General features: G+C 41.5%; 2 protein-coding genes across 4 annotated transcripts in view; one reads left to right on the top strand and one right to left on the bottom strand.

The window, feature by feature from the left end:
- Positions 1–21: 21 nt before the first annotated feature.
- On the bottom strand, positions 22–21416 carry IMPA2 (inositol monophosphatase 2). Its single transcript, XM_080378128.1, has 8 exons — positions 21279–21416; positions 15090–15223; positions 10571–10675; positions 9169–9214; positions 6780–6888; positions 3146–3254; positions 2814–2965; positions 22–2001 (listed from the first exon to the last, which is right to left on the bottom strand). Exons 1-8 carry the CDS (start codon positions 21396–21398, stop codon positions 1886–1888), a joined length of 891 nt encoding a protein of 296 aa, XP_080234254.1. The 5' UTR covers positions 21399–21416; the 3' UTR covers positions 22–1885.
- A 71-nt stretch (positions 21417–21487) lies between these two features.
- Positions 21488–27696, top strand: part of MPPE1 (metallophosphoesterase 1) — a 32564-nt gene continuing 26355 nt past the window's right edge. The window contains exons 1-2 of one of the 3 annotated variants that reach the window (XM_080378117.1): positions 21533–21629; positions 22841–23116. The gene's annotated coding sequence lies outside the window, so the exon portion shown is untranslated. Of the gene's footprint in view, positions 21630–22840; positions 23117–27696 lie in introns of all 3 variants that reach the window. The other 2 variants (XM_080378116.1, XM_080378114.1) reach the window with 2 other exon arrangements.

The raw sequence follows: 27696 nt of genomic DNA, 5'->3' as shown, positions 1-27696 counted from the left end.
GAAGGGTGAATAAGAGACAAGTGAGCCTATTAGTATTTATTATTTGTATTATTATAGCACCTCAGTGCCTAGTCACGGACCAGAATTGCATCCTATTAGCACTGTGCAAACCCAGAGCCAAAGTACTATAGTCCCTGCCCCAGAGGGCTTACAATCTCCGTTTCCAAATAGGAGGGGTGGTGTACAAAGAAATGGTGGGGGGAAAAGGGAGCAGTGACAAAATGTTGATCACTGTGACAGACAGCATTGGTTTTCTGGTAAGAACCATCAGTTCTTAAACGCCTAGTTGGATTTAGACATTCTTCACACAGTCAATACTTTGAATTTCTTACGATAAAAAGCATCAAGAAAACCCACAGAATTTTATGTTATATTCACTGAAAAACATTTTTCATTGCAAGGAACACATGTAAGGTTGTTTTTAAAAAATATTGTTTAGTTTTTATGTTCTAAGCAGATATCTGAACACATTTACAAAGTCTACACATGCAGTGTATAAAGAAAGTTAAAATTTTTAACCAACTTTTTTGGCTTATGCCTTCATTTAATTTGCGCTGTTGCAAAAAAGAGATACCTTCTAATTCTATTTTTAAAGAAAAAAATAGAAGTGATTTCATCTCAGCTACTTTTCTGGACACACTTATATTTTCCCTGTGCTTATGATTTAAAAAATAATCTAAATAGAAATTACCACCTTGGTGGAATTAAAACCAATGCTAGATACAAGGATAGAGAACAACTTTGTGTTTAGGAAATGTACGTAACTGATTTTACAGGTCTGTCTGATCAAAAGGTGCGATTACAACTTTGTGCGAGAAGGGCATGTGATTTATAACCTTTTGCAAGCATATCTTATGTTTATATTTTTAACAACTCGCCTGTAAGGGGCCAAATCCTGCTGTTCTGCTCAACATTTCTCCAATATCAACATCTTCCTGACACTGTGCTCTATTCCACTGGCCTCCTACAGTGTGCCATAGTTAATACTGCGAATAATTCAGTGGAGTTCAATATTACTGGTTTTAACTATAATTACTCTGTGGCAGTAAGTGTTTGCAGGCTTGAGTATCTTACAGAGGCCTGTAGGACAGTATGATTTATCCCCATGTAGAGGGATGAAGGGAAACAAGAACTCGCTGGACAGTTTGTAAAATCATTAAACGCTTTCCATGATCAGCTGTTATTTGCTGTTTGGATAGCCCTCACAGAAATACCTAAGTTAGATATACTCTTTACCCGAAAATAACTTCCCATATTAGCTTTCTTCTACGCATTCTCTAAATTGCTGTAAACATCCAGGATACCCATATATATGGGTATGTGTGTGTATACATGCATATACATGTATTAGGTATATATATAGGCACATACACACATACATATAGGTACACATACATATATATGGATATATAGCTATGACATAGTTAGGAAACAATAGTATCATTTTTATTGCATTCTTAAGTATCATAGAACAAGGGTATTATAGGCACACATCTTAACTACTTGTCCTTACTACAGTCCTAAAGCTCATTTACCTGAGATCTGCATCTGTAAAAATAAAGTCCCATTTTTAGCTGCATGTTACAAAAGACTAAGTATCAGCCCCACAGATATGAAATTACAACTTAATTTTGAGACTAATTTACTACGAGTAAAATATGCTGTCTTATAAAAAAGATACTGCTGAAAGTGATACATATTAAAAAGGAAACACGAGTCTTAGAGGTTTAAAAATCTCCCTATGCCTTCCCACATTGTAATAAATTTATAAAAAACATTTGACACAGAAAATCTCCACAGAAAGCATCCTGCTGAAATCACATACCCTTAAGCCACCCATCTTGCAAAGGTTACACAGTTCAGGAGGGCAGACTCCACAAAGTATTTAATTTTCATCATCCCGTCTGTAGTGAATAGTTTGTATTTCCTGAGCTATGAACATAGCCATCTCCCTGGTGCCTGCAGCAATCACTCGGCAGGACATAAGATCCAGAGGTCCCCCTGAGGACAAGAGGATTAATGAGAACTGTCTTACACGATGTAAAAAGGCAGTGTATTCTTAAATACGAACTATGCTGTAATTAGGTCCAGAAACACTGAGACAGCTTCATACGTAGCTCCTTTTGGGGTGGGAAGGACAACCTAATTCAGCAACGCCTATCTGGAAATCTCTGGCAAAAAATGATTTAAGAAAATTCTAGATACAATACCAAAGTATGCAACAATAAATGCAATATTCCCTTCTTCTAGCAACAGGAAGGGATAGAACAGAAATCAGTTCGGTCAGCACACCCTTCTTCTTAATCTACCGTATCTTTCCACAGTATCCACATATTGGTCACCAGCAAACCATTATTCTGAGATGTGTACCATCTAAATGTATAAAATAATAATCTGGAAAACGTGCTGTCCTTTACTCCCTCTGAGTAGTTCCTGGTCATACAGGTTCAGGCACGTACCTGAGAGCCCTCCTTTCCCGGGAGGCTGTCTCTGCCAAAGTCTGTTTGGATCTGAGCGTATCTACCAAACTCCTGGGCTAGTTCTTTACTGTAAATCTGACACTTTGAAGGAATTACTCAAAGCCATGGAAATACAATTTGACTCAGAAGACCTTTGATGTGATGAAACCCCAGGCTGGAATTACATCAGCGTGTTATGAATAAACCAGCCAGAGTCTAGTGGAATGTACAGACACCTCTACAGAATATTGCTAGAAATGAGATAGAGAAGAACTGTACCGAGGTAACACAAGTTGCCCCAAAATAGCCACTCAGTCCCCAAAAAGTCAATGAAAACAAGGAGATCTTACTCACCTGAAGTGTCTATCACAGTGCCACCTGCCTCTCTAATAATGACGGTAGCCGCTGCCAAGTCCCAGCAGTGTAACCCGAACTGGTAATAGGCATCCGCAGCACCGGCTGCCAAATGGCACAGCGCCAGGGTCGAGCTCCCAATGACACGGACCCTAAACCCCGTGAGAAGGGGACATGGTAACACAAGGCAGAAAATGCCTCTGATTTCAACCTATGTGTCAAAATCGCACAATGTGCAACGTACTTGTTTTGATTTTGGTTTTTGTTCGTTTTGTTTGGGTTTTAATGACTTTTGGTTACGAATGTGAGACATATATTGTAAAATAACTTACCCGTGTGCTTGGGCCTTGAGCAATCTCTCAATGTTACCAAGGAACAATTTCAAAGTTGCAGGGTCACGTTTTGGACCAATTTCTGTTAAAATTAAGGCCTTCGAGATATCTGCAATAGTAGGTAGTTGTTTCCATTAATTCAACAGTTTCCAGGTAGATTCTGGAAATTTGTTTTAAATTAAATTCTGACTTTTCACAGAAAAACAATTTTCATGTCCCTTTTTTTTTACCCCAAACTCTTTCATAAGATACATCACAACTCTGCATAAAAATTCAAGCAAGACTGACTTTCCATATTAAACGGTCTGATCTAAACATACTTTAAAAAAAAAGAAAAGAATAGTAAGATTAAACCCAAGAATGTATTCTTATATTACTTCTCTTTCCATACATTCTTTTATTTCATTGACCGGTTAGCTTTTGGCAAATTCACTAACACTAGCAGTCAACTAAAAATCATCCAGTGATCTAGTAACTATTAATGATGCTAATTAATCATATTTTAAAACGGGATGGTTCTTCAATAGGGAACTTTAATTTGTTAACAAATTATAAGCAGTTGGGAATACAGTAAAAGGAAAGGAAACTTTCTACCTAAATCACCTGTTACCCAGTAACAGCTCTCTCTCATTCTGACATTTCAAGGACTGAAGACACCTTATGACTGAAAAAAAACCCCTTCTTATCACAAACTAAAGCAGTGTTTTAATGAATAATAATGTATGAAAGTTATATTTGCATTGTGTTCAGCAAGGACAATTCTGACCTACAGCTGATGAGGATATCAGCCATGTGTACAGTCAAAGGTGAGACTCACAGTGACTTGAAGGTGTTGAAGCAGTCCTCATGTGAGATCTGAATATCGCTACTATATGACAAGCATATGCCAATGTAGGTGGAGGTGGTTGATCAAAAGCCTGCTTCTGCTGTGCCAGCTGAACTTGGAGGTGTTAAAGATATGACAAAACTCAACATTTAGCAGTTGATTACTTACTAACTAGGCTGTGCTCAAGTGCCAGGTGCCACCTTCTACCCTGGGTTAAAGGCAAGGCATTCATTCAGATAGGGAACGTCTACCTGGTTATTACAGCTAATTGCCTAAGTTGAAAATTCTTAGCAGAAGTAGCAAGCAGGCTTTCAAAAGCAAATTAGGCTGGAGTGAGACATCACTTCATAAAACAGGCTACCAATGATTTTAGTATTGCAGAGCAAGATTACGGATTCAAGCAATGCAGTAAATGGTTGGTGAGTAACAGGTATGTAATTAAATTAAAAGTTACAGGGTATCACAAAGCTTAACTGTAGGAACATAGATTTAACAACTGCTTTTTAAATTACTGCGTTAAAATATAGAAACACCAATCCAGGCACACTGCAGGGTATTTGTTGTTTAGCCACCTTTGAGAACTCTGGATGGTGAAAGCATTCTGCCTTAGATCTTTTTGCATAACAGACCCAATTTATAATTACAAAACATTTAATGCACGCCTCATTGCTGAAATGCACCAAGCATTCACACCACACCAGTCATAGCTAGGTTATGACTAAGGCAGTTGTTCTTTTTAGTTATTAAATATATTTCTAATGCATAAATGGATCTCTTCAATGTTCATCAAGACTACAGGTAGAAATTGGATGAAGAGACTAAGGCAAGGAAGAGGGAGGTCTCTGCTTAGGAAAAGGATTTGGCTGATCACAAGAATCCATGGGGTTTCAGGAATTCAAGGTACAAGAGTAAATTTACTGACTACTTCTCACTCTGATAGAGGCCAGAGAAATAAGGAGGCTTGGTGGAAGATATTTAACAGTTATATGGATAGATTTATGAGGAAAAGACCAATTCTGTTGACCACAAAAGATTACAAAAAGAAAACACATTTACAGTATTAGCACATGTAAGGCCTGACCTAACCCTAAGCATGAGGAGAAAGTACCACTCAAGATCAAAGGGAAGATGGATCCTTCATTTAAGTGCATCCTGACTGCTTAGATTCCCATACAAGCCCTATATAAAATTTAATGTTGACAATGAACCGTGTTTGCCTGACTGTGATTTCAAATGATTAAATCTGAACAATTAATGTACAGTGTAGATCAGTGTTATACAACAGTCACATTTCCTGAAAACAAAAGGCACGAAGTAACATGACAGCCTAGATCTCCAACACATCAGGCACTGGTGAAGGCTACTTGAGTTCCAGTGGTAGGTACAGGGAAACACACTCTCTGTTTCAGGGTTCGTTTACTTCACTGAAGCCACAATCCTTTATAGGAAAAGAGCAACTGTGATTTTATACACTTAAAACATCAATAGAAGAGAGACTCAAGAAGATTCATCTTCACTGGTGAAATTGCCCACCACCAAATGATGTCTCTCAAAACAAAGGAAAATTTCAAAGCATTTGGAAGGGCAGAAGGTCCACTTCCCTTGTTATGTTCTAGACACCCACGCGGACTGAACATCCAGAGAAAGAAGGACAAAAGCGGCGTGTGCCAAAATTGTTCTTTGCCCAACTGGAAACTAGAATTCTATGACTGCAAAAGTGAGTGAGGCCATTTCAAGTGTGGCTCAGCCCAACAGGGAGCACCTCTAGTTTTTTTCCTCATGGTCTCTGCCAGCATGGGTTTTTGTGGAATATATGATACTGGAGAACTGACAAAAATGTGATGTATAATCAAGGATTAAAATCTTAGGGGTCACTGACTTTACAATTTGCTCCATCTCTCCAAATAGGGAGACCGCAGCTCACTATTAATTTAGGTGAACAGCCAAACTTCCCAGATTTGAGGGAAGTCTTGAGGCAGGGTCTGCCTGGAGCACTGCGACAAATCCGTATATTCAATTGCTTGAATTTACTGTGTTTCAAGTGCATTAGATCTCTTTTTGGGGTGAAATTTTTACCATCTCCTGTGGACAATGATGTACATTTTTGGCACATGTCTGCTTCTGTCTACAACTGAATGTTATGCTCTCCTCTGCATTTTGATTGATTAAAAGAAAACTTCTCTACTCACATCTGATTATTGTTACCTATTATTATTAGGTAAACAGACAGATCTATGACTTGGTTTACCAACAAAAGAATTCCATTAGAGTGTTGACTAAGTCTTGCTAGCTATTTGCATGTTGAAACATACCTCACATACAAAAGCAAGCTGTTAAAGGACCCCTAACAAAGCATGCATCCTTTAGTTTACGGTTAGCATGTATGCCTACAGACATAACACACTTTATGATGTACAAATTTATCGAAAAATAAGTCAATAATGGCCACCATAGTACTCTGAATTTGATTCACCATTCCCATTGCATCTTGCTCATAAACAGTTATGCCAGTGTACAGCTGGAATGAAACTGGTGAATCTACTCATTCTTCCTTATTTTAAACAATGGTTATGAAGCAAAATAATTTAGGATTATTTAAATAGCTTATATTCAGATGTATATTTTAAAAAGAAAATGAGGAAAGTTGTGGTTTTTCAGAAAAAAACAAACACACAGCAACAAAATTATCATGCAGGTGAAATACTTTCCATCAGGATAATGATGTTCATTATCCTAATGATGATTTGCAACAACTCTGAAACAAAATTAACATATTCCTTTTAGAGTTCTAACAAAATCTAGACCAACCTGTCTCTTTTGATACCTGAAGCCTTTTGTCATTACAAAATGCCCCTTGACCTCTTCTACCAGTGTATAATCGTTCTTCAGTGCAGTGGTAAATTACACCAAATTCAAGCTTTAAGATTTTGAAAAGGAAAGAAATGAATGCAACTCAAATTACTCATCATAAATATAAACAACTACTAATGGCAGAAAGATCAGCAATATCTTAATTGGTACATGTAATCAAAGATTATATTGATGCTAACAAACTGGATAATTCTACTTTTACTGTGATATTGAGATATAGGTCATATAAAATTCAGTTTATAAAGAGACGTTAATGCAATCTGTGATCTTCTGAACTCTTACTTGCAGCTTGTTAGTGTTCACATTAGAATGGATTAAATTCCAAGTTGATTTCAAATTCAGTTGTATGTTTTTGTTGAAAGTATGCAAGTCCTCTATGGCCAGATTCTGAATGCTTTGCTTTCACTGGTGAGCAGTTACACCTAGAAGTAATCCCACTGACTTCAGCTGGACCCCGAAGATTTGTAGCCCCAAATACACAGATATGATCAGTCAGGCATCCAAACTCAGAAGTCATGGCACACTGCTTATTAACAGTGGATGCTTTTATATGCACTTCACCTTTCATAATGCATTTAATTTGCCTGCCTTTTCAACCAAGATAGTACACTCCAATCACTTCTACAAATATTTCTCTGCAAAATCCATTTTGTTTACCCATAAAAGTGAGAGTCTCGTGAAGTCACACGACTTCAAGAGAAGGAATTTGAAGAGAAATACCAAATACTGTGACCCTAAGAGAAAATTTGAGAATGAGCAACAACGGAATTCTTGTGGGAGTATCTCTTCACCAATGAGAAAAGGGTCAGAATTTGACCCTTGCTTTAAACCCAAGGTATTTAATTTCTCCTTTCCTTTAATAGGTTTCACCAAAAGATTTTAAAGCAGTTTACAAACTTCAATGATCTGCTCCTAAAATCACCCCTAGACAAGTACTGTTAGCAATATTCTATTTAGGAGTGGACTGATACACAGAAATTAAATGACTTGTCCAAGGTCACAGAAGACGTTGGTAACAAGGTCAAACAAACGTCTCTGATGTTCTAGACTCCTGCTGCCCTTCTCCCTTCAATGCGAAAAATCACTGGTGTTCATGAGAGACAATTCAAAGGGAATAGACTGTCCTCACTCCCTACCCTGAGGTCCCATCTAAGCCAAGGGTTTTTTTGACTCTTGACTATTAATAGACTCTTTCCCTAAAGACATCTGCAGGATTTTTTTCTTCAGTACTCTTCAAGGCTTACATTCAGGCCAGTTCCCCTGTGTGTACTTTGGCTACTTTTCAGTTTACTGCTTCTTTCTGCTTTTCCCATTTGTTTACTGAAGGAGATTTAGCATAATTCTTTATTTTTGTTTCAGCTTTGTTTAGTTTACATAACCCAAAATATGCAGCATCAAAATCATGATGGTGTTCTAGAAAACATAAATATTACAGAAAGCTGTCTGGTAATAACTTATAGTATTCAAAAGGACCTTTGGGAGTGAATAAACTTCAGAAAAGCATGGAAGTGTTTCTCTGCAGTTTCCATGTTTGAAAATTCTAGAGAAGTACACGACATTATTCTGTTTAAATCGGTAAGAGCCACTAGCACATCTGAAAACTATGCTGTTATTGCACAGAATTCTCACTGGCTTTGCTTACAGCTACACACGTATTTAAGACCATGGAATTAGGTTGAAAGAGGCACATTCCTTGGCAATTTGAATAGGTGGCAACATCTGGAGAGAAGGCACTAGCATGAGCTAGTATACCTAGGTATCTCAAAATGGCACATGGGAAGACTAGGTGCCTTGTTCCCCCCTGTAATCAAGATCTCATGTGGGAAACAGTTATTTTACTATGTTAAGAAAACCACAAAGGCAGATTATTTAATCTAGACCCATAATTTTGCACTATTCATAGAAATCAATTCTGAATTGCCTCATAGCAGCAGTTAGCTTTCACAGGTACTGCTAGCAGTAAAGAAGCAATAATAACAGCATAAGAACACTGGGAGATATGTTTAAATTATGAATAGGCAGCACTATATTTAACTCATTATGGTTTTGTCTTACAAAACCTTGCTTACACCAGTACTCTCTTTTTTCACCCACTTAAGTCCTACAATATTTATAATAATTTGCGAGAATTGTCTTGCAATTGCCGGATTGCGTAAATAAGTTTTGCAGGACTACAATTTCAGACTAGATCAAATGCATTTAAAAAGCATAGAAAAACCTGAGTAGCAGCCGATTTTTTAAAAAACTGTTTTATTTAAAGTTCCCACATGGTTTTGAGACTTCTAACCAGCTCTCAGGTACCCATCTTAAAGAACATACTTCATACCTCTCTGTTAACAGCAAATCCTATGCTCACTGCCACTGTCGGAAATCTGTGAAAAAATAAGAAATGGAGAATTATTGATAAAAAAAAAATCTCTGAACTTACTCCTTATGCAACTGCCTTAGGCAACAAAACCCTACATGCAGCTCTGTGATTTCACTTGTGTCAAAACGCTCTTGACATTGTACTATTTCTCCTTTGTCAGCCTCCTTAACTTTGTCAGTTCCTTTAAAAATGTCATTTAATATTGGAGAAGGCAAGAAATAAACGCATGAAGATAACAGGATTTTTCTTCCATACACATTGTATATTTAATGATCTTTTTGCTTTAGTGTAATTGAATTATCCAGTATAAAACCATTAATGTTGTTATAACAAGTCATCACTTTTAAGAGCACATTTTCTTCAAGTTCAAGCATCTAAACCAGCAATTAAGTAGCATGGAGATACGTTGCTGCTGACATCAACGTAAGGAGAAACTAGTTCCTCTACCCTCTCTTTTGGCAAAGCGACGATCAAATATTTAATTTGGTCATTTTGACTGAAGTATAATTCTTGCATTTTAAACAATGAAATAAATTAATTTCTTAAAAACACGGCTGTAAAGGTCCAGAAAATATTGCCAGAAAGAGAAAATTTCAGATAATTGCATGAAACCCCAGCACATGACACCCCCCACCGCCCCTTGAATTCTATGTAACTGCACCAAAAGCCAAGGAAATGCCTTTTTTAAAAACATATTATTAATAACTGCAGTTATGTTTAGTCATTAACTATAAGGCAGAACATATTTAAGGTCTTTAAGTATTATGAATAGTCATCAGTTTACAATTCCTAGCACTCAAATGATGAATTCAACTTTTGCATTTTTGTAGTAACGATCCCTACATTTCTTTTTGCAGAGAGGTATTATAGGAATTCAAAACCAGTGTCTACTATGTACAACTTAGTTTTCAGTTCTATGCAATGGTTGTACTTCCGAGGAAAAATGAAGCATTTATATATTAAAGGGAGAAAACACCACTACTAAAAGGAATGTGTAACAACCACATAAGGCGTTAGGCCAAGTGCCATCATAGCACAGCGTTGTTCCTCCAGTTCAGCTCAAGTCTCTGCGTGTTAATGTGTGGTTATATATAATTGAGCTGTGAGTCAAGAGCTTTGGGTCATTAAGCAACCAGCCGAAACTTTAGCTTACCTTTAGATAACAGTATAGAGCTCTCTCCAGCACAAACACACACTCCACCAGATAGAGGATACAGGTACAAAAAGATAAAGGGATGACTCCTACGTATGAGTCAAAGGAACAAATCTACCACAGTACAACACCTTTAAGTGGGAGGGAGGATTTGTCAGAAGCTACGTTTTGCTTTTTGATGTATTTCCCAGTTCACTGTCCACTTACCTGTGCACAAAGTTGCACGTTCCATCAACAGGGTCAATAATCCAGGTCGGACTGTCGGTGAGGACACATTTTGAACCAGCAGCAGTAGATTCTTCTGCAATAAACCTGCATTTGGTGTGGAGTAAAAGAAGTTTCCCAGAAAATTGGCTTAGATATGTGACTTGGAAAGTCAAACTCCATCTTTCTGTTTCTGAAGAGATACTTAATTTTTATATATATGTATACACACACACAAATATTTTGTATAAATGTATATGTATGTATAAACACATATATTGCTTTTTTCATTTGGGCATGGGTAATTTTCATAGAAACTTTGAAGGAGAGTTCTCAAATTTATAGTATACTATTTTACATGGTGAAAAAGAACTCCTTTTGTGCTCACTTTTCCAAAATAAAGAATTAAGAAAGTTATGAAAATGGATGCAGAAATGGAACTGAATTGGCGTCTCTGGAACTCTAGAAGAATTTTTTTTTGTGCAGAATGTAAGTTTATGGGTTAGGCCTGTCTCTTGCAGTAAGTAATATAAACTGCAAACTGTAGCTGCTTCTCTTTTGCAGTCAAATTCAGTCAGCTGGAAATAATGCACGCTTAGAAAATCCACAATCTCCCTCCTACTTGAATTTTTTTACAGTAATCTGACTCAGGAAATTAAAGGATCTACAAAAGTGAACCTTCTTTTTCCCATGACCCAGAAAAAAATCAACAAATTAATTTTTTTTTGTTGGCTGTTTGGATGCACAAAGCACACATTGAAATCTGAGCTCATCTTCTGTTCTGTTCTATCTGTCCCAATTTTTTTAAGTAGATATGCTATTTCTTTTCCTCCTTTTTCCCTGGGAAACAGATATCCAGTTCTGGCATATTTCCTGCTGACCTTAATTATCCCCGCTCTCCCATAAACTCAGGGTCTGTTTCTCTAAGTGGTGTGCAGGTGCTACTCTCACAGATGTGAATAAAGTCCTGTATGTACAGGTGTAGAATCAGACTGCTAGTACTGAATCTTGCTTTTGGTTTCACATTTGAACAACTGATAGTGGTATTCAGAGTTCCCGCAAATGCTTGAAGATGAAAAAGCTCTCGAAGACGCAAAGAAAAAAAAATTGGATAGAGAAAATGTCTTTTTTCAGAAACAGTTGCTTCCCTAGACCTAGGAGCAGCTATTTTCTTTTGTGCCCTCAACATGCACCGCATGATGCCACGTAATGCTTGCAACCATGAGTTTAAATGTTCCGCAGACAGCACAGGAGGAGGCTTCTTGAATTCTCCAAATGCTGCTTTGCCTTTCCCTCAGTAGAAACTGACTACTTTGATGGCATTATGGGCCCCCAGTGGGTATGAAGGGGGAAGTAAGAAGTGTTTGCTGCTATTTTTATCTCCATTAAAGATAACAGCTGAAGGACGAAGTGTTAGTGTGCAACAGAGAAATGAGAAAGACTCGGAACAAGTGTTTGGAATTCTCAGTTAAACATAGCACTCTGCAGACTCCTTGCTCTAAATATTCCATTATTTTGTCTTTTTGGTGCTGCATCATTTGACTTTTGCTTTTACAAATCTTGTAATTAGCACCTAAACCCAACCACGCGCTTAGGCAGTGCTGCTTCTTGCAGATGGAGCACCTTACCTCCTATCTCAGATTTGCCATCTTCCCAGCCAGGGCCTGAGCTATAGCCATTGTGTTGCCAGTCAGAGAGAGGTGAAATGGGAACCTTTTTAAAGACAAGAGCGTTTCTGCATAAGGTGCTTTGCCCTCAAGTACTGTAAGCCTGTCCCTTGCTTTCCCTTACGGCGGGGTGTGACGCCGCAGTCCTCACGTACAGAAATGCTAACATGAAGCCTGACCTGGGCACAGCAGCACCATTGATAAAGTCTTGATGTCCAAGGACAATTTTCCAAAATGGAGGTAGGACTAATTAGGGGCACATTTTATGAAATGTGGGCTGAGAGGTTAAAATAAGCCTCTTCCTGTTATACAATACTGGGAACTGTGACAGGCCCTCAAGGTCAACATCAGATGCGCTGCTCTATGGCTCTCTGTCCTGTAAAGACATGCAAACTAAGCAAAACATTCAGCCTGAAGTACTGCAAACCAGATTTTAGGAACAGCTTGAGAAGTGGGAGGGGTAGCTGTGTTATTACAGTAGTTAATTAAATACACCAGCCTGCCAGCTCTGTTGATCTCTCTTCAAATCTGGATTAAAGTTTTCCCCCACTGAAAACGAGTCCAGTAATTTTAGCCAAGCCTTAGCATACATCTGTTCATACCACAGTGCCACTCTGAAATTCATTGCTGGAAAAGCAGGGAAACCGTAGCACAGCGTAAACTGCAGCGGGAGTGATACCCAGTGGAGTGCAGGAGGTTCAACCCAGGGCTGTCCCTCACCTACCCCTTATGGGGGTCTGAGGGCAGAAAGCCAGGAAGCTAGAGCTGGATGTCACCCTCCATAATGGCTGTGTCCTGGTTTTAATGTCTTACAAGATTAACGGCACAGTTAACACCAAAATGACAACTTGTGTAACAATAACAGGCAAATGGTACAACAGCCTTTTTCAACCAGTAGCCCCTGATATGCTGATAGATAGCCAAGATCTATCAGAAAAAATATCCCTTTGAAAAGACTCACTTGGAGGATGTCAGAGTACCAAAGAGGGGGCAAAGATGAAAACTTGGGTGAAGAATGAATGAGGATGATACATGTCACTTAGCCAAGGAGAAAGAAGAAAGAAACGTGGGACAGAATCACCTTTTAAATAGGTTTTCCTAATAGTTCTCTTTACTTCTGAATACATTTCCAGCCTCTCAAGACTCATCACTGCCACAATCCAAATGGCACAGATTCTAATGAGAGCCCTTTTTTCTAACCCCTAAGGTACATTTTTTGATTAAGAGAACATAAGAATCAAGATGATTTAAGAGAAAAAGAAGTAACAGAAATCTTCAGTGAAGCTTTCAACAGCCAGATTATGGGAAAGACTGAACACAATTTAAATACATTTTAATGTCTTTATTGCACTTTAATTTAAACTTTGATTGCTACTGTGGACTCCTCATTGCAAATGTTTTAATCTAGTCTAGTTAAACCTAGTTTTAATCTATTGTTTAATCTAAATGTATTCACACTCTGAACAAATTCTAACCAAAACCAACAACTAATATCAGCAAAAAAGAATTGTCTTGAAGAAACAGCAATCCTTTCGTTTCCTTGTAAAGTCTGAAGTTAACTGTACAGAGTTAATGAAATCAGGGATTTTTCAGTTCCTAGGTTGACACTGACCTTACAACATTTGTTCCTATTCTGAGTAACCTGAGTGCTTCTGATGATTTTCATTTTATGTGAAATGCATATGTTTTATGTTCTCTACTGGACTGTTCAAGGAAAAAAAAAAACAAACCACTGTAAGAGTGGAGATGAGAAAAGAGCACAGCCAGCAACAGTAGAAGGAAAATTACACAAATAATAGGCTTGTAAAGTCTGGCACTCTCTTGAGAATCACGGCCAAGAACCACACATTATACTGTACAGTCGTGCTTCAATGTGTGATCACATACAACACGTATTTAGAAAGCCTTATTCAGTATGCAGTTTTCTTTCTGCTCCTTCTGACGGTGTTTGGTTTTTTTTTTTCCCAGCAGCATCACCGACAATCAGATTAGTAGCTGAGCCCTCCAGATTTTCATCTTAGTTCTTTTCTGCACAGTGCTAGAGTGCAAGGCTCATCTCCATGAGAGATGCACACAGTTAGAAGGAAGCCATACCGTATTTAAGGGATACACAGGCTCTGCAGGAAGATGAATTGTATCTTTGTGGGCTGAAGTTAAACATGGAAATCAATTGCAGTGTCTCTGCATCAAACCAATCCCGGCCAACTAATACAAAACCTTTCTCCAGTCTTTGCATTTGCTAGTAGTTTCAAATTGAACATAATAATTCAAGAGGAGTGAACAATCTGATCTATTTTTAAAACCTTGGGTTGACACCCCATATAGTAATTTATAACCTGTTTATGTATATGCATCAAATGATGATGATAAACAACCCTGCTGCACACCGATTTTAGGATTCTGTACAACAGAAGGTAAATGTGAATAAACACAATACTTGTCCTGATCTGGCAAACGCATATGTATGACAGCAAAAGAAAGTGAAGGGAAGGTCTGCAGGACGGGACTTTTGCTATCATTTTCAGCTATATTTCAATAAATATTCTTAGCATAATTCTTATACAATAGAGAACAGATCACCAGTCTGAAAATCATGGCGGTCCATACGAAACCTTCATATATGATGTCCCTATAGGAGAAACATTACTATTAAATACATATATTAAGAACCACAACTATTAGAAAATGTGAAGTACTAAGTATAGGTGGTTGGTTTTTTTCAAAGTGTCCAACAGCAATAGGTTAATATGTAAGAGAGATATATAAACTTTAAAAAAGTCCCTTCAAACGTCAGTCAGATATACAGGTCTTAAAGGAAAAAAGGTCATTGATAGTTTCTTTCCATAGGGACTCACCTGTGGGAGGGAAACTTCTCTTTCAGAACAGAAATAATTAAATTTTCCACAAAACGATCAGTTTCTGTCACAAGATCTGCTGCAGATGTCTTTGTGGATACTTGTTTTTCCTCTGTTAGAGCTTTCCTAATAATCTGAAACAGAAGTTCACAAACCAGATTTGTTGGCCATTCATCCTGTGCACACTAAAATAGTATATTTACTGCAAAATTACAGCTAATCCTGTAAAACAACTGTAGGCCTAATTCTACCACAGCCTGTTCTAATTCTTTGGACTAAAAATCCTTCTGAGCTAATGAGTAGTCTTTGGGAACACGGCACTTTGAATCACTCTAAAAGAACCTCTCATGACAGTTCAGAAAAGGATTGATGAATGGGATGCAACTAATGGAATAAAAGGATAATGGCAGTCATCATGATTTAGGACATTACAAGAAAATACACGTAAGAGAAGAAAGAGCCTTGAGGCTCAGGAATTTTTCATGGAAACCTCTTTTTCTTTTTTCTTTTTTAATTTACAGGGCCAGTACCCTGCTGCTCTCCTACTTTAAAAAACATACAATAAGGCAAACCCCACTGATTTCTTTCTTTGCCAGCAAAGACACACAATGTTTAATTTGTCTTGTGTGTATGGGTTTTTGGAACTTCAAGTGCTGACCACCCACTAGCTCCCAAAGAACTGCTATATATTTAACAGAAACAAAAATTTAGACTTTTCCCTAGATATGGAACCCTGTGATCTAACCCTGGATTCTCTTCTGGAAAAGTCTTTATCTCATTTTTAAGGGTTTTGCTGTTATGAACTGAACAAAACCACATCAAGTGCAAATACACATATGGGAAAACAGTTAATAAAAGCTTTTTGCCAATTTTCCCATCTTCTTTCTGTTTTTTTTCCACCCCATTAAAAAGAAAAATAAGGGGGTAGGATGCAAAAGGAGTTGATTTATTTTTTTAACCAGTGAAACTGGTAAGCTATTTGAAATTAGGAAAACCAAAACTAAGCAAAAATTAAGCAGCACTTGTTTGTGTAGAATTGTATCAACTAAAACCAGCACTACCAAGACCAGTATTCCAAGCCCCTTCTAAAACTTACATATTTCAATTGTTTAACTAAATTTCCATGGACCAAAGTATTTTAAAACCATCAAGAAACACTTGATGACCAAAGAAAACAGTTCTGCTACATTATGCATGGGAAAGGAAACCAGCATCTCAAATTTTAGTCTCAGCTCTTGGTTTTTGTAATATAAAATACAGCATTTGAAGGGTGTGCTGATTGTTCTGACTGTTGCCTTAGTACAGAAGGTATCTGGACTACTGTTCCTGTTTTGTGAGCTGTAAAACATTAGTTACACCTATTAACTGAACTGGTGATAGCTGGTTAACATTTCTTGTTTGAGGTCCTGCTAAAGTTCATTAGTGTGTATCAAAATATTAGCCACATGTAATCTTTTTACTCCCTTTAATGCCCTGCATGGTTTTCTTGAAGGTTTTACCATAAAAGCATAAAAGTACAGCTCTAAGAAGGCGCTTGGACTCCTCTTCGGTCCAAAGCAAAATCCTAAACACTCCAACCATCCCTGTTGTGCATTCTAAAAAACTGCTATGCTGATACCTTTTATTTTAATTGCTCTTCTTTACTTTTATATTGTCTATATATAAGCAAATGCCCTGCTCAGAACTGGGCTTAGAACTTTGCATAGTGAAACAGATGAGGAATACATTCCTCCTGACAGAGAAGATTTGAAGTTCTTCAAAGCAGTGCCATGTTCCTGACTTCTGTTCAGTTTTAATACATACCAGACTGAGGAGACACTTGCAGCCACTTAAATCAGGACATGCCACCCCTCAGCAGGGCAGTGAGATCACACCTGAGCCTTGCTGCAAAAAGAAGAGTGGAGGTGAAAGCTCTCCCCCGTGGATGTGCTCTGCAATCGGTTGCTTTTTGTTGTGTGCTCTGGCACCTGATCTCTCCTTCCTGAATACAATCCTTTGCACCTCTTAGCACTGAATTTAATATTTATAATTTCTCATCCTTTTTCCAGTTGTTCATGACCACTTTTAACTGTGTTTCTCTGGCTACCTGCACATGCCAGCCTGAGGCTCCAGTCACTTTGGAGGTGGGAACAGCCCAGGGTGCGACTCTGATATGAAGTCTCGCCCGTCTCCTCCTCCGCAGGCCCATGTCGAGGGGCCACATTACTCAGCCCCATGATGCTCCTCCCCACCTCCTGGGCAGTGGATGTGTTGAGGGGAGAGCAGGAGAGAAGTCACGATGCTGTGCTGAGGTCATCGGCCACAAACGGGCACCACATCTGTACTCGCTCACCCACGGTACCAGGTGACGCCAGGGGACGGACGGGTCCCTGCTAATTCTCTGCCTCTCATGAAGGGTCTGCCAAAGGGACTCATACGCATTTGCAGCAGTTTATATGGGTATGCAATCCAAGCCAGAGCCCCAGACAAAGATCACATTCCCTGCATCATTGATGAAACAGCTTTTTTTCTTCAGAAATTTATCCAATAGATGAGTGGTCCAGAATTCAACTTATGTTGAATAAACCCTAAAAATCATCTGCCTACAAACAGTGTTACAGCCTGGTGCCTCAGAGTACTTTGAGAACATCACTCATCTGCTCTCATTGTGGAAGCCTTACAATAAGGTTTGCAGGTACCTACTGCAGTTGCCTGGTCTTCCCAGCTGGGCATGGAGCTCCATAAAAGTCCCTCTCTAGGCAACAGGTAAGCAGAAGACCAAAGGAACTACAGGTTGATGAAATGAAAACAGCTAATTGCTCCTTATCGCTATCGTACAATGAAATTGGCAACCAAGGTGCTGTATTTTGCCTGTAAATGTATTTCACTAGGCTTTATTACTGCGGAACAGATTGTCCCTAGATTATAGAGATTTTACAGCCATTTCTAAGCAGCTGATTTTTGGAAGCGTGGATATTTAGAGCAGAGCCACTTAACACTTTCAGCCCACGCTGCTCCACCTCTAATAAAGAATTGGCTAGATGTTATCCTAATACCCTGCTTGGGAGCATTTGGGGGGTTATGCAAAGTGAGGGACATTTACACCAGTACACACAGGAAGACCACATCACAGAGCAAGACCCAGGCTGTCCCTGCTCCCTTCTTGCTTTCCCACAGAGCAGGAGAAATGGAGCCGCAAGGGCAGCGTACTCACCAAGTCCTGGAATCGTCCTTTCCTAACACCGTTGTGAAAATAAGTCATACAAAGGAGAATGGAGAGGACAGAGGGCCAAGATGCCTTCTCCCCCAGTACCTGCCAGGAGAGCCACCTACAGTGAGGTGCTCACGTTAGATATTTAATCTCATCATACTGCCTGCACTCACCCCACACTTCTGGGAGCTCTAAGATGGATTTACTTGCTTGCAATATTGTCCTGAAATATTTGCTCACTGAAAAAATCAAACATCTAGATAAAAAGCACAACTACCTAAAACTATTTTTGGGGGAAAAAATGAGAAAAAAGTAAAAAACGTAGTTTGTGTGGACTTCAACATGCTAGCTTCCAGTCTTGGTTTCTTACCCTTGTTTTCACCTGGATGTACATCCCCTCATTTTGGTGAAGTTTCTCCCACTGTAATTGCAGAGAACTGTGCAAATTACTCAGTACTTAATGGCATCAAAGATGCAGAGACTAGTCGCGCCTGCTTTTCTTTAGCAAAAAGTCACACTAAGCCAATGGGTGTACACTCAAGAACATAGTGAGCAGTTTACTCACAGAAAAAGCAGAGGAGAGGTTCAAACAAATGCAGTTACATGTGGCCTTATAGAGTGAACTAGACATAATTTAATGCAGGTCAATTACAGATTACAAAACTATGGCCATTCTCATTATGAAATAGCCATATATATTAAACAAGAGCCTTTGATATTTCGTAAAAATAATGGAACTAAGTAACAGGATGGGCAAGAGAGGCAATGTTTTTAACCCGGGAATAGAAGTTACTCTGGCACCATCACTTTTGACACACATTCAAGCGATAATGTCTTTATTGGTCTTTTAAGTTTAGAAGAAACTATTCCAGAGCAGAGATGTCTATCTGTTGGAAGGAAGATCATTTTGTTTATACTCATGAAGCATGATGCAATATAAATTAAACAGTCAAATAAGCCAAAAGGGGAGCCCAGGAAAATGCATTACTGGTTAACTTTTCCTAGAAATCCAAAACCTTGACTTGCATGCCTTTCTTCAGGTTGGCCTCTGTGCCAAGACTCTTGTAGACACTTTCTAATGATTCCAAGCCTTCCTAACCTGCCATGGTCCTGAGAAACGGAGGGCCTTAGAAGAAAGGCTAAAGTGGCAAAATTTCATCCAGGGATGGAAACAGGACTCAAAATCTAGGGAGACAGAGGGCAAGCAGATTTCTGGGGATGGAGGCAAAGGTGGAGAGGTCTGAGGGATGGGAAGAGAGGCAGAAGAAAAAGATGAACTTGACCAGTGGAACTGACTATGTTTGGAGATCAAAATAAAACTTGATTTTATCAGTCAGTTTTCAACAAAAATCCAGTCCTATCAAACCTACGTTACACTGCATTTTGTGTCCTTACCTCTAGCTTCTTTTGGGAACAGCTGGGAGTGGATCGACACATAAATAAGATACAGCCCTACCTGCACCTTTTCTTCCACAAGGATCTCTGATGGTTTTTGTAACTAAAAAGACTCTTTAACGTTACAAAGTTAGTAAAGCTCCTGTCCAGTTCCAAAGTCCTACTTAAACAACATCCTTGACTGGTTTAAAATTTGGCCTGCCAAGGAATCAGCCATTTCCTGCCAGTTGCAAAGTAGCAATGGCAAACTGCGAAAAAGATGCAAGGAATAATCTTCTGGAATATCTATTTCTTCCAGGAAAAGACGCTCAGCTGTGATCTTCTGGATGATTAAAATGGCTGGAGATGGTCATAGCTGTTGTCACAAATTGATATTTTGAGAAATAAAGTGTGGATGCTTGAGCAAGTCATGAGAGGCTCTCTTGTGAAATGGCTGGCAGAAGGAGTATGCCGGAGAAACTCCTGTTGGGAGAGTCTGTGAGAGCACGACCTGTCATCCCCATTTGGATTATCCATTTATTCCCTGTACTACTAAAAGAAGTCTCCTCTCCCCTGGCATTCGGTTCATCTTTGTGTGTGTCTTCTACTATGGAGAAAATACATTTAATAACACATATTCAGGAAAAGTTACAGGTCCTGGACTCAACAGAACAGGGGGCTCCTTAATTCATAGCGTACAAGTACAAAGTGTGTTTCGACATACAGCAGAATGGAAGCAGAAGGGAAATTCATGTTGCCGAGGTTTGAGTTTTGCCTGATTTCTCAAGTGAGCCATCTGCTGATTCCACTTCTTGGCACTGTTAGAGTTGGTGGAAGTTTTGCCCCTGCACGCAGAGGGGCCGGGACGTCTCCTGAGGTGACTAAGGCTCTGCTGTCTCAGGACGTGGATCTTAAAACAAGCTAGCATAGATCTTTGCAGAGCCACTGCCGATTTATCCCTAGCAAGTGAATTTTGGCCACTCGGGAGACACTGGTATATAGAACAAGAAGACAAAACCTCCCTGACACGACTGTTTTTCTCCACACGAGCTGCTCGAAAACAAATGCCAGTCATGTAATATGTAAATTCACAATAAGCTGGATAGATGCGCCACGGCATACACCCTTGGCCGTATGTAACAAATTCAGGTACAGCCACAGCGTGCTCCAAAACACCCCGGTACCAGTCAGTGCTTGGTGTATATTTGGAAAACTTACTAACGCACCCTCACGCCGACAAAAAAAAATTTCCACTTTTTTTTTTTTTTTTAAATAAATAAAAATACTCCCGGTCACAAGATAAATCTGCTTTCACCTGAAGCGCCTCCTCGCCCCGCAGCGGGCAGCGGCCCCGCCGCCATCCCCCCGCCGCGGCGGGAAGCGGCCGCGGGCCCCGGCCCGGTTGAGCGGCTGCCGAGCGGCTGCCGAGCGGCTGCCGGGCGCTGCCGCCGCCCCCCCCCACCCCCCCCCCCCAGCCCCGCCGCCCCGGCCGCACGGCCCCTCAGCCCGCCCGGGACCAGAGGCGCCCTCCCGCCGCGGGGCAGCCCGGCCCGCGCCCCCCGGGCGCCCCCGCCGCCAGCAGCGTCCCGCGGGCGGCGCAGCGCGGGCGGCGCAGCGGGTCTCACCTGCCCGGCGCGCAGCGCCAGCTGCACCGCCAGCTCCGCACACTCCTTCCAGGGGTCCCCACCGCCGCCGGCCGCCGCCGGCCCCCCTTGCTCCTCCTCCTCCTCCTCGCACGGCTTCATAGCCGCGGCGGCGGCTCCGCTGCCCGGAGCGGGGCCGGGGACGCGGCGGGCCCGGCTCCCCGCCGAGGAGCGGCCGCGGCGGAGGCTGAGCGGCGCGCACACCGCCGCTGTCACTCCGCGGCCCGGCACCGCCCCGCCGAGGGGAGCGGCGCGCAGGGTAGGCGGCGCGGCGCGGTCAAGTGGGGAAGGCGGGCTGCGGCGCGGCGCTTGGCTGCTGGGCGCTGACTTTAGGTGAGCCCCGGGGGCGGAGAAGGGCCGGGAGAGGCGGAGGGTGCCACGGAGAGCAGCGCCGCGGCCGCGCCGCCGAGGGCAGGATGTGGCGGGGAGGCCGCCGGCACAGCCCCCCCCCGCGCCGCCGCCATCGCCGCGGCCGTGGCCCGGCCGCCCCCCTGACATGGCGCCGCGGCCGTTACCGCCGGCCGGGCCGGCCCCCTAGCCTGGGGCTGGGGCGTTACTTGTCCCCCGAGATAACGAGGCGCAGGCCCGAGCGGCCCCCCGGGGTCCCGCTGCCCCGCTCTCCGCCCGGGCGGTGCGTGCGGGGCGGCCCGGGGCCTGCCTGTGCCGCGGCGGCGGGCGGTGGGGCCGGGGGCCGCCCCTCAGCGCGGCCGGGGCTCGGGGGGAAAGGCTGAGGGCTGGCTTGCGGCCATCGCGGGAATGAGGGGGAAAACTGCGGGCAAACCGGCCTCGGGGGTGGAGAAGCAGTTCAGGTTTTTAATGTCAGCAGCTTGCTCGTGCGGGGGAATTAAAGTGCACGGCAACAGTACATCGCCCTTCGGGTTTTTCACGTCTTTGTATGCCATCTGGGATTTGTCAGGGGTGGGGAGAAGAGAATTACGGGCCTGCTGTTCCAGGAACCGTCTAAGCCACACTGGCGTGCGCCTGAGCTGGCGGAGTAGGGGACTGGTGGCAGACAGCTGGGACACGCTAGGGCCACCGTGCAGAGGAAGGGTGGCCTGTGCTCAACGCGTGCTTAGGCGACAGAGCAGCCACCGCCAGTCTGTGATACTTCAGACACTGCGTGAGCGCTGGAACATGCACTTACACCTGCCAAAGGGAGGCTTTTCCAAATGGCTTGTTCTGATGCACACTTGGCACGGAATGGGACAAAAGAGACTCCAGGGACCAAGTCTGTCAGCGTAGCTGTTTGGGAAAGGCGTTAAATACATCGAGTGTATGAAGTTTGTTATCGTCTTTCAGCACCAGCTTTGTGGTTGAGGGTTTCATTTCCAGTGACCTTTCAGGGCTAGAATAGAGATACTTTAGCAGTGACCATATCTGCATTAAGAAAATGGCATACCACCACCACTTACTGTCTTTGACATGAACACAAAATTAATTGTTAATTTTCTAGGGACTAGGCTAAGTTTAATTGGCTTGGGTATTCTATCTAACCTAACAGACCCTAAGCCTAGATCTATTTTCTTCTATTGTTTATCTTGTAGGACGCAGATGACTTTGGGATGAGAGGGACGTAACACTCCTGCCACATGTAGTTCACCAAAATAACAAACAATTTTTAAAATAAAAGGCTTGGACCTTTTCCTTCTAAAATAAGTGACAAAACTTCATGGATTAAAGTGCAAGTATTCAACTTTAAATTTCTAAGCTGCACTGTGGCAGTGAATACCACAAAGACAGCAAGGCTGTCAGTCTACGTAGCAAAACATTTTGTAGTCCCCATTTTGAACTGAAAAAAACCAGTAACAAACCCTGAGAAGGTGAGTGAACTAATAACCAAGGTTTAAAAGTTTAAGTGTGAAATTATGAAATTTTGTCTGAAGAAATCCTCACCGAATGTTTATCAGTCCTTCTGCTGACTGATTGTTCTGCTCCCAAGTCACTTGTTTCCCAGCTGTTTTATCTGCTTTGTCCTCACATAAGATTAGTTTCCTTAAGTGCAATAACCCTACAAATATGTAATATAATTTGGAATACTATGGAACAGACTTGCTCTGGATTCTTCCTTAATCTCAGTTTCCTCCAGGTTTTAGAAATTTGTGGTTTTTATTGATGCCATGCTCAGCATAGCTTGAGGTGGCTGCAGAACCTTCCTTAGAGAGTTTCTGGGGCAGGTGGGTAAACATACTTCCTGGTGAGTTGTACGTACTGATGAGATGCGGTAAAAACAGCTTTAACTTTGGCAAATAAGAAAACCTACAGCTAACAATGGCTTTGCATTCTAGGAAGCATCTCAGACCATGATAAAAGTGTTTTCTGTGTTTTTCCTTGAAAGGTGAAGTTTCAGTTACTGAATTGGCCAACAGTAAAACAGTCTATACCTTTTGGTGAAACTGGCTTGATCCTTTTCTGACATAGAGCAGATGGTTTCCTCCCACGTGTCTTGGGCCTGGAGATTTGTTGTGATTGGGCTGCCACTGGGGCATTTGAAAGGTCTGTTTAGCTCATTTTTTAAAAACAGGGCAGTGTGAATGATGGTGTAGTAGGCAGGATGCAGAAATATCCTGCTGAAGGTAACTGTAGAAAATCATCGTCACAGGGAAACACTGTTGCAAAGGGGGTGACGTGCTTTCCATGTTTTTCTGAGCAGGAGTGTGTCCTCTTTCTAGGTGATGTCTGAGTGGCATTTGGAAAGTAAGTGACTCGATTTGGCTCAGTGGAATTTCCCCAACCCTCTCTTTGTTCTGGTGGCAGAATATTATAAAAGGATCACCAAAAGCTGAACTTGAGAGGCTAAACTATCAACTGAATGAACCCTTGGTTTTTACAGATGCATTCCAGCTATGCAGCTCATGCAGGTAGAAAATTTCAAGGAGAATGAAAAGGCCAGGAAAGAATACTTCTTAGTAAATCAGTGGCTGCAGCTTGTATTTTAAGACCCTTCAAAATACTTTGCAAAAAACTTAACAGCTGCTCGTAAGGCTTATAAACAGATGGCAATATTTCTCTTCATCATTGTCCTAGCCTGTGACAGCTTGTTTTCTTATTAGTGTTCTGACGTTTTTTCAAGCCTGCCTTAGCCTAGACCTGCCAGGCAGCGTGAACTTCCTCCTGTGCGCTGCTGGGTGATTTTGAACATCCGTTCACCTCCGAGCATGTTGGGGCTGCTCTCTGCCTTGCTGGGTCAGACTCTTGGCTCATCTTTCATAACCGCCAAGGTCTTTCATAACCTCTGATCTTTCATAACCCCAAACGGTAGCCAGTTCCTCTCACATGCCTTTTGTAACCTACACACATGCCACGTGTTTAATCTCGTCCACTTGGAATAGGCCTGTCCTGGATGAACCTGAAATACTGGCGTTTCTCGGGTGCTTTGTCTGTCTGAATCCTCCTGAGCCCTGACCAGATTTGTGCAGAGATTGGCCTTCCTTCCCTGAGACAACAAATGCCCAGCAAAGGGAAAAAACCTGTTCCCTCTGACCTCAGAGCAGACAACAGAGCGTAGCTGTGGGTTTCCTTCTCTCCCAGGGTGTGAAGCCCTTATTGACTTAGGTGTGGCTCAGCTGCAGGTGGTAGGCTCCTTCAATTCCTGTCCTAAACTGCTGCAGAGTGTTCATCGGCGCAGCTGCTCTGCGCGCCACCCAGAGATCCCCATTGCAGTCTGCTCAGTTTGTGGTACAAAAAGCAGGGTCACTCAGAGGGGAAGCTGCTGCAGCTGAAATTGGTTTAATAACGCCTCAGCCGACAGCTTGCCATTCTCTTCTTTGGCAGTAATTGCACGCTGCAGTGATACAATAAAATCAGTAGGTTTTGCAGAGAGAGGGTGACCTCTCTGTAGCTAGCTGGCTATCCATGTGGAATCTGCAGATGTCTTCTAGTGCAGATCCTTGTCACTTCACGTGTTTGATGGATGATCTCTTAATAGGGAATTAAATGGGAGAGCAAGTGGCTAACAGTATTAATAAAAACAGGAGAGGGGGGGAGGAGAAAAAGGAAGTAATCTTTTGGAATTATTAGCCTCAGTGCAAAAGAGCATTTCCTTAGCATGACAGCCAGAGGCTTGCTGCCCTGTTATTAAAGCACTTCAGTGGGAATCCATGCAGATGGTCTTTTTACCCAGTAAAGGATTATATTGGATTAGTCATACAAAATTGTTGTTTACTGTCTCTAGCCCTGTTCCCTGGAGCTTTTATCAGGATCTCACGAAGAATGAAGTTTTGAGTCTGCCTTCAAGAGGTGACCCAGATGACAAGCTTTTTGTTTGTGCAAACGACTACAGCGTTGAAGTAGCTCAGCGCAATTGTAATGCTGCAGTGAGAGGTTTGATAGCTGATAAAAAAAGATTTTTGTTTTGCCTTTTGGGTGTACAGAAGGAAGGTAAATCATGAGGAGATGTTCTCTCTTCCTGCTGGACTCCATAGAAGGGCTGTGATGATCCCACTTCTGCTTCATCAGAGACAAACAGGAATTCCTAACACTGGCACCATTTTTCATAATGCTCACTAATGACTCATTAATAACATAACGCTTGATTGATGCACCATTCTAAGTAGTGTATTAGGTGTTTCTTGTGTTCCCGTTCTGTCATGCGGTCATATTCTGATCACCTTCCTTCTCTACGCCCAGAAGGCCCAGGCTTCGCTGCTTGGACACCCTCTGCGTTTTTCCTCCTGCCTCAAACTAACCAAAAGATAGTCTCAGACATACAGCGTAGGATTCTCCCTTCAGATCTGTCCTGGGGGTTGGTTAACATGGAAATCAAGACTTTTGGCTTCAGGATCTGACAGACAGCTCTATGGGTAAAATGGTGTCCTTCAGTGTTTTCTGGAGTTTTCTGGCTGGCTCTGTCGTCCCAGGAAATCTTCCCTTCCCAGAGGTAGGGCTGCAAGAGCTTTCCTGGGCTGCAAGCACCTTTGATTCTCCCCCGAGTGATGTTTTTGTTCTCTGGAGGGAGTTCTGTGGACAAAGCAGTACAGTCCCAAGCTGTTACTTTTTTTCTTAGGTCATGTCTGTGGGTGTAGAATAGTGTGTGGTAAAAGTCTTTTTACCCTGGCCTTGAAGGGGGAAGTGGCAGACTTTCTGCCACATGCATGCCACTACTGTTTTTTGAACATTAGCCACTGAAAATACTAAAAATATTTTCCCCCACCCCAAAACCAAACTATTATTATAACTAGATGTTTCTGTTGCTGAAGGTGATATAGAACTTCTGTTGTGCTGTGGTAGGGATCCCTGTAGCCTAATTTGGTTTAATAATTACCTCTGTTTGGTTTTATCAACTTTAAGATTAAATTGATTTCCTCTTATATATTAGGAGAGAAGATTTATTTTTTCTAATTCTGCAAGCAGCCTTAAATCCAATCAGGTATTTGTGCTTTTCCTCTTGATATGTGGGAAATGATGTTTTGAACTGAATTCTGAACTTTTGCTGTCCTCTGTGGTTGTGCCAAGGCTCGGGAAAGCCAGACTGCTTCTCCCTGTTTCAGGGAAGGCTCCTTAACACAAATGGGACTGTTACTTCCTAAGCAAAGCTCAAAACAAGATGGAGAAAGGGCCTCTTTCCCATGTTGGCCATTTTATTTGAGATTTTTCAACTGACGGTTGATTGAGTGGTTGGCAGCACTGATTGTGCCAAAGAATGTACCAGGCAGAAAGACTATGAGCCTTGCCATCATCCACCCTGAAGGCGACTCAGGAGTCATTGCTGATGCAGCTGATGGATGACATAAGAGATTAATTTGGAGCAGGTGACAATTTTATGTTTTTACAAAAGCATGTAGATTTTCATAGTGGAATTTTAATTCCTGGAAAGTCTCATGAGGATGGTAGGTCTCTCTGAGGGTCAAAAGGGCACATCCGTGTGGAAAAAAGGCTACGCTTGGAGTTACTATAGGGTTGCATCAAGTAATCCCGTGCTCATATATTTTCTGACAAATTAAATCAATTATTTTGGTGCACATATAGCTGAAAAAGAGTGCTATGGGTCACATTCCTGCTGTTTGGCAGTAAGTAGTGACGGGCAGCACCACTGGAATTGATAACATTTTCATTCGTGTCTGCCAGCATGAAATGTGTCTCTGTCCATACCAAGCTAAGTCAGAAACAAAAATGCAAGGAAAAAAGAATATTATTCAGCTGGTTTGTTGAAACACAATGTAGGGAAATGTTTCTGCTATAATTGTTTACAGTGGAAATTGAATATCTTAGTGGCATGTCATACGTTTACTGCCACAGAGAAATTTTGAAAAAATCATGTATTGTTAGTATCTCTGGAAAATGAACGTGTTTCCTAATCAAGTACACAAAAGTATTTTATCACTTGCATAAACTGCGGTTTTTATACACATGCAGGCTAAAGTTATCTTTTGATTTTTGGATGCTTCAAAATCTGATGTCCAGT

The sequence above is a fragment of the Falco punctatus genome, assembly GCF_963210335.1.
Source record: "Falco punctatus genome assembly, chromosome: 3".
Classification (NCBI taxonomy): Eukaryota; Metazoa; Chordata; class Aves; order Falconiformes; family Falconidae; genus Falco; species Falco punctatus.
Note: the sequence above shows the minus strand (reverse complement) of the source record. Positions and strands in the feature narration are given on the sequence as shown.